This window comes from Haliotis cracherodii, unplaced genomic scaffold, assembly GCF_022045235.1.
Source record: "Haliotis cracherodii isolate W230 unplaced genomic scaffold, xgHalCrac1.p SCAF_3, whole genome shotgun sequence".
Taxonomy (NCBI): Eukaryota; Metazoa; Mollusca; class Gastropoda; order Lepetellida; family Haliotidae; genus Haliotis; species Haliotis cracherodii.
In genome coordinates this window covers 26225681-26238212 of record NW_027266286.1, presented here as the reverse complement: position 1 = coordinate 26238212, position 12532 = coordinate 26225681, and the positions used below count along the sequence as shown (strand labels likewise).

The window sequence follows — 12532 nt, the reverse complement described above, 5'->3', positions numbered from 1 at the left end:
TGTGGCAGTGGTGTTATGCTGATTCACCACTGGGCCGGAGTGTGTTCCAGACCCTGATTCTAGTTTTTCTTGAGCTGCACCAAGTACTGTCTAGTGCAAGTTTGTTGTGCTCCACTATACACTAAAGATTAGCAGTCATATATTCATTTTAAAGTAGGCTTTTACTTATAAACTGTAAATTAACCTGTTTCAATATGTTCGAATAATAACCCCCCCCCCCCAAAAAAAAACAACCAAACAACCCCTGATCTAACTCCCCTAATTGTGAATGGGCTGAAACAGAATACACACATCTTTTTTTTGGCCTTAAGCCTTAAGCATGTTAAGGCATAGTTACTGATGAGTGAGACAAAGCCATTACCATGTGTGGGCCATCTTCCCGAGGCAAGAGAGTTAACTGACTTTAAAAGTCCAGTTTCCGTCCTTGCCGAACTTGGCTGGAATTCCTGGGCTTGATCGTAGCGCCACCAGTGGTCATTACGAGTTATGTTCCTTTTATGGACCAATCCGATTCCATCACTTGCATTTGTTTCAAACAAAACGGTGGCGCCCAGTCAAGACGATCTGATCGTTAATCAAGAACTATGTTGTGATAAAACGGGTCTCACATCGCGAAGTGCATCAAATCACGCGGGCACCTTGATTAAAAACATGAAAAGGTTTGGAAAATATCTGCTGATAACGAGTTGGTGGTGCACATTCTTTGCAAATCCTGCAATCGTCCGAAATCTGCGCGACAGTTTACGAACCAGATTTTGATTTTGTTGTGCGATTTTGATTGGACTATGCATAGACTCATTTGTCCAGTCAAAATGTAACTTCATAATACCAGCCTAGTTCAGCAAGGGTGGAAACTGGACTTTTATAGTCAGTTAACTCGCTTGCCTCGGGAAGATGTGTGTGGGCTCACTGCCCGAAGTTATCATCCTTTCAATCATTTTTCATAACAAGCATTAACATGTTCAACTTCTACAACTTCAAATCATTCTTTTGACTGTGAAAACAAAAATATTATTCAGAAAAAATCTACTCTACTCTAAAAACACTAAACACAATTTACAGATTCAGTGAGTTTTTGTTTATATTAACATGACTGCTCAGTTGTCCCTGTCTGTGAAACACAAACCTGTCATCCCCACCACATCAACATTTCTGGTCAAGTTTGAAGATAACTCGATCATTTCCAGCTCTCCCTCACCCTGACTAGCAAAAGGAAATAACTGGCAGGTGGAACAACCACTTTAACTCCAACTGAGAAAATACTTTGCTGGTTTGAGTTTGTTCATGCAGAGCTCCAGATAGGCTTTTGGTGTTGTTGGTATTTTACCCATGCATTTTAAAATCGTTGGGTATCAGTAATTCTATCTGGGTATTCAAATTTCTGTTCCCCACTAGTTTTTACACATGTGGGTATTTAAGTTAAATATTTAAAAACACTATTCATCTAGTCCCAGCAGCTTGTGTTGTGTGGGTTCGAGAGCTTTATAAGACTCAAAAATACCACGACACTTAAACAAGAAAGTGTGATGGCAAATGATCATGATGTAACTGTCATCGTGGAGTTTGGCAAGGTTGACGGAATGCTCGTTTATAATTTCAAAATAAGTTGCTGATTTGCTAATCGAATATGCAGGGTTACTTCACAATATTTTGATGATACGCACAAGTTTTATTTTCGTAGTGTATCTGTAATAATCATTGCGTATTTGATATGCTTGTATCTTATTTTACTGCATTTTTCTGCATTTCTGATGCGTATTTTATGCAGATACGCAGCTTATCTGGAGCTCTGTCATGGGAGTTCATCTGGACCTCTTACTGCAAGGTTATACAGTACTCACACCGTCTTAAGAGAGGAACCATCTCGACTCCATCATACAGCGATAGAAACTAACATTTTAACATTTTTAGTCACTAGTTGGTTGGTTGGTTTGTTGTTTAATGCCGCACTCAGCCATATTCCAGCTATATGACGGCGGTCTGTAAATAATCGAGTCTGGACCAGACAATCCAGTGATTAATGTCATGATCATTGATCCATGCAATTGGGATCGATGACATGCATCAACCAAGTCAGCAAGCCTGACCACCTGATTTAGTCACTAGTGAGTGCATGAGTGAGTGACTTGGGTTTAATGCTGATTTCAACATTGTTCCAGGTATATCATGGCATTTCAGCTTAATGTGAGAGGAAAGCCCAAAGTGGTGCAGGTGTCAGATGTTTACTACTTCGGTGACCCGGGATTCAAAAGTTGAAATTTTCTGGGACACAACTTTGCACAGTGAATTGCGGCACCTTAGACAACTGTGCCTCCTTAGCCTCCTCATAATGATAACATATAGAAAAACCCTAAATAATGGGCAATTTCTACCAGTCCTTATGATACCTTACCTTTAGGGCAGTTTGGCAAGGACTATAGGACTAGTGCCAATTTCTATCGCTGTCATACTTTCAGTATTATTCCAATGATATCCTGACATTCTGTATTACATTCCCAGTAACAGATTCTATGGAAAATAAACTTACTAGGGTTGGGACGGGTAACTCGGGTCTGGTGGGTACTGAGTAGGACCCGGGTACCCACAGGTCTACCCGGACTTGTGGTTAGTCATGTGATATATTGTCTAATGACAAAAAATATCTAAAACTCCATGATTACACTACAAGTGACTAATGTTTGCATCTCTTTCCGACTATGCACCACTCTTTTTTACCATTTTAGGTTTGAATAAAGATAAAACTTCAGTCAACTTCAGTGTATGCATGACCAGATCGTTTCATACATGTATCTAAATACATTTTGCCAGGGCTACGGTCAAACTATTCCCGATCAGACATTTTGTACCAGACTCTTGAGACCTGCAGCTGGTACCCAGGTAGGGTCGGGTTATAGCGGGTCAGAAATACGGATACTAAATTTGGACTCGTACCAGCCCTAGTCTGCACAAAACATTAAACGAATGTTCACACACTTTCAAAGTCATAGCATGTTTAGTTAACAAGGACTACAGGACTGTGTCGCGTGGTTTGTATTTTGTTGCATGAGGAGTCACCAATAAATAACTTATAGTCTGACCAATATTATTTCTTGTTTTACTGGCTTCCTCAGCTGAATGTTGCTCAGTTATGCAGCAAAAATAATTAAAATCATTTACAATCCAGATTATCATTTCATGACATACGTTTAAAGACTTGTACTGTTGGCTACAGTTGACTTTTGTACTATAGGTTTATGGTTATTAACTCATGATAGATAGAGTCTAACAGTAACTGTCAAATATGAGGTAGGCGGGAAATGACCGATCAGCCAAAAACTATTTTCGGATCCCTGTGACAGACCGAATAGCTTTTTGAGTCATCTATAAAAACTACATGACCATCTTTTTTTAACTGATGTTGATGACGGGTATAAAAAAAAGTGCACCAATATAATGAGTGAGTGGTTTTACGTCACTTTTAACAATATTCCAGCAATATCACGGCTGGGTACACCAGAATATGAGCTTCACACATTGTACCCATGATGGGAATCGAACCCCGGTCTTCAGCGTGACGAGCCAACGCCCTTAACCACTAGGCTACCTGACTGCCCCACCAATATAATGAAATAATTATAAACCTAATATGTTTTTATGTGTTTTTTCGGGTTCATAAGGTATTATGAAGTCTATAATTGTGTCGTGTTACCATTTATTTGTGACCGTTTATAACAATTATTGCCAGCCCAACATGTAAAACTGTCAGAGACAAATCACCATAGACACAAGTCAGGAATTTAATCTGACATTATTTTCATTTAAAGGTCAGGAATTACATTATTTTGCTTTACAAATAATCTGGGAAAGAAATAACCATATTTTCAATCAAACACAGAATATAGTGTAACTTCTTTTGTTTTCAAAACGTAGGGCACTGGGTAGGACCGTCCACAAAACAAGAAATAAATTGGTCATACAAATGATCTGAATAATGTGTTCCTAAGGATGTAGAATCGGCACTACCGAAGTCCTATGCTCCCTTGAGGCAAGTCTAGGGCAGAGCTACATTGTGGAGGAGGTCCATGACTACAGACTGGTCTCCACTGCCAGCCAGTGGGGGGACAGTGTGGCCCCCGGCGAACCCCGGCGGCCCACGATATCAACACACTGACATGATGATGCTTGACACAATGGAGGTTGGCATGAAGGGGGAGGGAGATGATCAGTATTTCTTCAGTGTCTTGCGGATCAGTGCCATTCTCTGAAACACAAAATGGAGGTCATAAACAGATACTGTTGAGAAAAAAATATCTGAATATCAAAATACCAGCCTTCTTCGGCAAGGGTGGAAACGGGACTTTTATAGTCAGTTACCTCCCTTGCCTCGGGAACATGATTGACTGGAGGGTTTTTTCAAGTTGGCCAACAACTTGTTTCCTCAGCGTCCTCACCTGTTTATGAGCCTCTGTTACAGCTGCCTTCTTGAACGGGCGGATCTCCTCCGACCCGAACCCAGGCACCCACATGTTCCAACTTCTCTCTGTTGACAAACAGTGAAAATAGATGAGTTAGAGAGTATATGTTGCTTAATGGATCAGTCAGCAATAGTTCTGCTATATCACACCTATATCAGCTCGTGACACCTATGTTGATATACTATGAAACCAAGGTTGATATACCGTGACAACCATGATGACATATTGTGACACCTATGAGTGAGTGAGTGAGTGAGTTGGGTTTAAATCCGCTTTAAACATTATTCCAGTTATATCACAGCGTGTCAGGTTAATGTGGGAGGAAAGCCATAAGTGATGCAGGTCTCAGACATTTACCACTTCGGTGAAACCCACAAGCACGGGTATGGTGCTGACAAACCTAGACCCAAATTCGGGGCGAACCGGGATTCGAATCCACAATCATAGGTTTCTGGCGTGCCGAAGGGTGGCACCTTAGACACCTATGACAATGTACTGTGACATCTATGTCGATATACTGTGACACTTGTTGATTTTCGGTGACATCTATGATGATATACTGTTACGAGCATGATGATATACTGTTACGAGCATGATGATATACTGTTACGAGCATGATGATATACTGTTACGAGCATGATGATATACTGTTACGAGCATGATGAAATACTGTTACGAGCATGATGATATACTGTGACAAGAGTGATGATATACTGTGACACCTATGCTGATATACTCTGACAACCATGACGATATACTGTGTCAACAGACCTAGATAGAGCTGTACATCCTTTACTTCTAGTGTGTTTGACTTGCGGTGTTTGGCAATCTGGCATGATGCACTGACAACATTCTCGATGAAGTCATCAGCTATCTGAAGAAGAACCTGCAACACAGCATGAGTTGTCATGGTTACAGATGACACTAGGCACAAAGACTGTACAGAAGAAACATGCCTTCACATGTTTAACAGCTAATCATTCATGACATACTGTCTTTACCATGTTTACCAGTCATCTCTTTACCATGTCTAGTAGTTATTCACAAAGTGATGAAATTATAATTCAATCATCTGCAAAAACAGAAAATCCAGAAACTAAACGTTATTGTAAGTTTGGCGGTTGAATTCTGTCAAAATGCAAATAGAAATTGGAAGAAAATGTTAAAATAGTAATTGCATGGTTAAAATAAGTTCCACTTAGGAAGCAGATCATTTTAACAACACAACACTACCTGATGTTAATGCTTATCATACGAACAACAAAAACATGTGACAAACACATGGCAAGTCTTCAAAATACAACTGCCTTAGGTCTTCAGCAACCCATGCTTGACGTAAAAGGCGACTATGTTTGTCATAAGAGGCGACTAACGGGATCTGTAGTCAGGCTCACATGTCATCGATTCCAATTGCGTGGATCCATGCTCCTGATATCAATCATTGGATTGTCGGGTCCATACTCAATTATTTACAGAACCGCCGTCATATAGCTGGAATATTGCTGAGTGTGGTGTTAAACAAACTAACCAAAAGAACATACATGTTTTGTTACATATCTATCCCTGTAATTAGAACGAAATCTTCAACAATAGACATAAAGCCGGAGCATCTGCAGGCATGAACATTATTTAGCATTACTCACATCTTCAACATCATCATCGAGCTGTTCTAGAGGGTCCACCTCCTTGACCAGCTCCTGCAGGCGGCGCTTGTCCAGCACACGACCTTCACCCCCTGATGCTCCATTAGAGGTTGTTGCCTGGGCAGGCAGGGGGGCGGGGCGTAGGTTCTGGGCAGTCTGGGGGATTGCTAACATTGGGGAGATTGTTGCAGGGCCCATAGAGTTGTCGGGCAGCTTGTTGCTACTCATCATCTGCAATAACTGTTACATAAACATTGGTATCAATACCTGTTACATAAACATACTGATATCAATACCTGTTACATAAACATTGGTATCAATACCTGTTACATAAACATACTGGTATCAATACCTGTTACATAAACATTGGTATCAATATCTGTTACATTAACATACTGGTATCAATACCTGTTACATAAACATACTGGTATCAATACCTGTTTTATAAACATTGGTATCAATACCTGTTACATAAACATACTGGTATCAATACATGTTACATAAACATACTGGTATCAATACCTGTTACATAAACATACTGGTATCATTACCTGTTACATAAACATGGACCCTCACAAAAATAATGTTGTGCAATTTACAACGAGTTGATAGAACAATGTTTTATCTTGAAGTAAACCATGCCTCATTCTTCATGGTTCTTTGTGATTTATCGCAGAGCTATCTTATATTATAAAAGAAAGCAATACTAGACCAGGTTATGGCTAAAATACTTGGATTTGAATCTCACGCCAACGGCAGTATTTACTGTTTATCAAGTACTGTCAAGTCCGCAACCTCCACTAAAGTTGAACAGTTAGGCAAGTGTTAGCATTGTTAGGCCATGAAAAAAATCTAAATAATGATTCTCATAACAAGCTTATTTCAAAAGGACACCCACTACTTTTCAGTAGCCAGAAAGTTTTTATCAATGGGCATAGTTAGAAAATGACTTCTGTCAAAACCCAGAAAATACTGTCATTCATACATGTACAACATATATCAAACTTTTCACATGACATTGACAATGCCAATTTATCGATCACCTTGAAGAAATGTTACAAATGGTATTAATAACATTCATGTAAACATGGTAAAGAATAAACATCTTCAAACTTTTCATGGCTTTCAGTGGGTCCATTGTCCCCACCCTTACCAAACACAATGTCAGAATGTGACAAAAAGACCATACCTTCTGTTGCTCCAGCTTAGCCCTGTGGAGATATGATGCGAGTTTGGACAACTCTTCCTTCTGATGTGGAGCGTGAGGACCAGGACCATAGGACTGCAAGACACGGAGGAGAGTAAGGGTCAACAAGGAGTTCAGGGATACCCCACAGTGGACATAGTCCCGGGATTGGGCAAAGTGACCTACCTATCTTGTGGTTCTCATAACCTGAGCTTTTTGTCTTGTACAAGACCCTCATTATTCTTTGTTTCACACACATTTAGGGAGAAATCTTTCCAATGACACTTGTATTCGGATCATGATCTTGTCAGATGAATTACCATATTTGTCATATTAAGCACCCCGTTCCAATGAGTACCTTCTGACCAACTTTTACACCAATTTACAGATGTTTTTTACTGAAAACATCAGCATTTAGGGCTAGATCTACATAATTGCCATGCAATAATCATGAAAATGTTTTATTATCATTGACATCTGAAGTGAATTAGTTCCATTCTGCTTCGTCTCCGAAACAAATTCAACTCCTTGCTTATGATTTTAATAAGTGCCCTTTGTCAATTTCTTAAGCGCCCAGGGTGCCTAATGTGGTGAATATGGTAACTATTTGTTTAACTTTCCAAATAATTATGGTTTACATTGTTCTTATTAGTACATACAGACTGGCACACAAGACCAGGTTCGACATTCTACCTCTACCTGAAGTCATGTAGCATTCATTATCAAGGCAATCATTAAATGAATTTGGTCGACAGAGTAATCCAGTGAAGACACTTGACTTAAGGACTGTGGATTGCCACTTACAAATAGTGCAATCCAGTTGATCCACTGTGCTGTTACCATGGTTACACCAATTTGTACTTCAAAAATCCATATGGAAACTTTGGAAATAATAAAATTGCTAAACATGATGATGATGATGATGCATTCGTGACCAGCCCGTGTTATTCCAGGACAAGCCGAATAGCGACTCGTGCCCTTCTCGTGGCCATTTTTGTGACCAGGTTCTGTCTTAGCGCAAATGGGCATACCTAAAACAATTGTCAACTCGTTACATAATGGTTCACATATATTTCCCCATATATTATATATATTTCAGATGCAATTTAAAGCACATCGGGACATGCGGAATTATACAGTATGATTAAACACATTTAACTGTGTCTTGGGTATATTTTTAGATGCAAGACATATGTAAAATCAAAAATTATTTCTGAGGGATTCTTTGACGAAGAACTTGAAATCATACGCGCATTCTGATTGGTTTGTTGTATTTTTGCACATAACATTCATCGATAGAATGACGAGTCTTTTTGCAGGTTACGGAAAGAGGCGAGTGGTGACGAATGGATGATGATGATGATGATGATGATGATGATGTATGTGAAACACTGTTAACATATGGTGATGATGGAGGACTGGGCATGAATCTTTCACTGCAATTGTAACTTAACCATCATATCCATGGTAACCATTGTAACTGTGCATAAATCTTCACGAACATGACAAGCATCTTTTGTAAAGGGGGACTAAGCTCCACTGTCAACATTGTCAAGTGCCCATTTTCTGAATACAAGGTACACAAGGAAGGTCTAGAAGTTGTAATGACATCATATTATGGACTGTGCAATTAAAGTTATCATTGATTGCTTGAGTGATTATGACATACATATTAAACAAAGTTAAACACTGTTAAAGTTGGCAGGGATTTATCAAGACCTGCTCAGAGCCGATAATCGGCCCCATGTCTGCAGCAAATGATAGTAAAAATTTCCAATTTGAATTTAAAATTTCCCAATTCCTCTGAATTTATGAAAATACGGATTTTAAAATAATTAAATTTGAACAATATACTAATAATGACTTTGTCCCAATTGGCTTGCCAAGGGTACTTAGTTTGGAATCCTCAATAAATCCCTGGTTAGCCATGTTAGCAAGCAAAGAAAGTGGATAGAAGATGCTAGAACTGTAAATTTCCCCGAGTCAAGTCCCCCTTTCAGACATAATGATAACTATGACAGTACAACACAAACACCCACAAAAGAAAAAATATTTCAAACAACATGAACAAAACATAACAAACACAAAGAGACATCAACAGTGCTACTTGACAAGCTGTCTCCATTTCATACTCAACAACAGGGCTCAAAAAACATACACTATGACCATGATATGATTCTCTTCATGTCTTCCAACTCATGATTATTCATGATCTGGATGTCATGGCAACGATGATGATGACGAATGAACAAAACAGTTTGTTTGAAACCAGTGCCACCCGTCACCACATACCGCTATCTGACTTTCCACTTGTCTAATGGTGTCTGCAATGCTTGGTTTAGGTGGCGCGCCTGACGTAGGGGGCGCCACTGTGGTACTTGGAATACCACTACTTCCACTAGGTAGGCAATTCATGCTGGGTGCATCACTCATTGTCATACATTTCATACACCTTCCATATCAGATAGCATGCTTCTTCTACAACTGGAAAGGATTGTTCAATGTTACTATGAGAATCAGGGTTAGTACTTCATACATAAGCTTGTTAGCATAGACATTGTGTGTTAGTGTATCACAGGTAAGGAGAATCACTAGAAGTTGTTAAAATTAAACTTCAGCAGTATCAGGAACTGACTGGTTTAACACCAATTTAAACAATATTTCACCCATATCACATCATGTCCGCTTATTAATGGATGAACGCCCAAAGTGCCATGGGTCGTTGAAATTTACCACCCACAAGCAATAACATGGTGCTGTAAAAACATGGATGGGCAAATCTGGGATTTGAGTGAGTGAGTTGTGTTTAGCACCGCTTTTTAACAGTATTACAGTTATATCACGGCGTGTCAGCTTAATGTGGGAGGAAAGCCCGAAGTGATGCAGGTCTTAGACGTTTACCACTTTGGTGAAACCCACGAGCACGGGTATGGTGCTGACAAACCTAGAAACATAATCAGGGTGAACCGGGATTCGAACCCACAATCATAGATTTCTGGCGTGCCCAAGGGACGCAACTCTGCACAGCGAATCACGGCGCCTTAGACGACTGGGCCAACCGTACCACCCCCCTGGGATTTGAACCCAAAGTCATAGAGTCCTGGTTTAGTTTTCACTAAGGGACACAACTCTCCTGAAGAAGCTGTGGAGTTCTTTAGGCCACTGGGCCACCACACTCAACCAGTAACATCAACACAGAACCATAGTTTCATTCTACATGGTGTAGGCTTATCAGTCAAAATGGTGGAATAAGAGGCTGAAAACAAAAAGCTATTGATTCCAAGAAAATGATTTCTAAACATGTGGCTGCTTTTTCTTTTTGTGTGAATGAAAGTGTACTGCCCAGGAGTTTGAATTTTAGAAGAACAGTCATACGTGTTAAATGAAGCAAACAGAAAATGCTTGTATCACTTTCTTCTATGGCAGAGATGCTATGCATTCCAACTATAATAAGTTAGTTAGACCGGTCATTGATGTTAAATTGATAAGCATAAGTGAAGCAGTATCCAGCCGAGTTATACCTTTAGGTCGCACTGTCCTATATTTTGATACAGTTCCTACAATTCTGGTATTTCTACACTAGTTTCACATCATGCTTGTTGTACATGTAGCAGTTCTTACCTGATGACAAACGACATGATCATGATGATCACAGTTATTGGCTTCTAAGTTACATAAATCAATGACTTTTCTTATAATCAGTATAAATCATGAAACTGTGAAAAGGACATCCATGGAACATAGCTATCATCCTACAAAAGGCTACTGATTACTACTTTGTTTGTTGCTTAATGCCACACTTTGCAATATTCTCATCACATGACAGTGATGTTAATAAGACATACAAACCAGTGTCTGATACTGTGACGAACGGAGTACAATGATGCACAATCAACCAAGTCACTATGGTCACCAAGCCAGACCGCCCAATCCATTAAATCATAGGCTGCTGGAGACCTATTAATATCCTGAATCCCCACGGGGTCATGATTAAGACTGGTGACAATCCATTTAAAGTAGTAATTTGTGAAATAGTCTTTATTCCACTCACTCTTTTGTAACATAGCTGAATTGTGAATTTCTGATAAAAATCTGGTATTGTCCACAGCAACATTTGCTGTAGACCTAGGGCAACTGTTGACCTCTTCAAACTCCTAGATATGACCCTGTTTTCTTTTGAAAAGGGTGTGTTGGTTGAATATTTTAATAAAGGTCTGAATTGTTATTATTTGTCATAAAGCGGAAATGAATGTCCTGTGGATTATTTTTTCTGATGCTTCAGCACCTGAGAACAAAGAATGTTCGTTCAGCCTAATATCTATAAAGTAATCAAAAGCAAATCACACAGTTCATGCAAGCGCATATTTCCTGATTTACAGAATACATAAACATGATCAAGTTTAGGACAACATTGTGGTTGGCATGCTGCTTCAAGCATTACATAAAATATCATGTTTGAGAAAAGTATGAGACACTTCTCACAAAGTATGGGTTCAGTGAGTGAGATGGGATAATGCTGCTCTGAACAATATTTCCGAGATATCACAGCATTTCAGCTTGATGTGGGAGAATGCCATAAGGGATGGAGTTCAATGCATCATCTCTTTGGTGAAACCCAATCGAATGGTATCAAACACCCAATTCTGTCTGTCCCAGTGTGAATGATAACATGTGAGTATCAGAGTAAATACTGTATGGCTCAAAACCTTATCTGGAGATGTGTCAGAACATTTTGTTTAAAAAACATCTTACAGATATTAGAGGATACAAAGAGAAAGTTAGTGGTGCTGACAATATTGATGTTCCTCTATTTTACTGTTAATCTAAGCATGTTGAGGATACTGCAATAGTCTACAGTGAATCTCATATGATCTAGACTAGGTCAAGCAATATATTTCAAAATATAACTTAAAATATATACTATCTTATTGACATATGTATAATAAGCACATGCATATAACATAAGACATGACAAAAAATGCAGGCGATAAAGTTAAATATGAAATAATCAGTACATTTTCACAACAGCTCTCTCGACACAGCTACCGACCAGCCGCCATCTTACGAGTCTCTGCCGTCAATGGTATTAAAGACATACGACATTTCAATTTCTAAATGTATCTGTAATATTGAAATAATGATAATGACATGTATACTTCTCGCAACAAGAAGACAAAACAATATTGGAAATTGTGATGGCGAAAGAAAATAAAGGCAAACTATATGTAATTTTACGACAATCGTAAATG

The 12532-nt window shown here is 39.1% G+C and overlaps 1 protein-coding gene across 1 annotated transcript; it reads right to left on the bottom strand.

The window, feature by feature from the left end:
* Positions 1 to 223: 223 nt before the first annotated feature.
* On the bottom strand, positions 224 to 12344 carry LOC139473629 (transcription initiation factor TFIID subunit 12-like). The gene is made up of 7 exons (XM_071256303.1): positions 12299 to 12344; positions 9576 to 9767; positions 7287 to 7379; positions 6098 to 6337; positions 5226 to 5340; positions 4431 to 4519; positions 224 to 4240 (listed from the first exon to the last, which is right to left on the bottom strand). Exons 2-7 carry the CDS (start codon positions 9729 to 9731, stop codon positions 4202 to 4204), a joined length of 732 nt encoding a protein of 243 aa, XP_071112404.1. The 5' UTR covers positions 9732 to 9767; positions 12299 to 12344; the 3' UTR covers positions 224 to 4201.
* Positions 12345 to 12532: the final 188 nt, after the last annotated feature.

Bases quoted from the DNA above. Each gene is read 5' to 3' on its own strand.
- LOC139473629 (XM_071256303.1), bottom strand. From the start codon at position 9,731: ATGAAATGTATGACAATGAGTGATGCACCCAGCATGAATTGCCTACCT. The intron at 5,341-6,097 runs GTGAGTAATGCT...GCTGTGTTGCAG, and splicing joins TCGATGATGATGTTGAAGAT to GTTCTTCTTCAGATAGCTGA. The intron at 4,241-4,430 runs GTGAGGACGCTG...TTTGTGTTTCAG, and splicing joins TAACAGAGGCTCATAAACAG to AGAATGGCACTGATCCGCAA.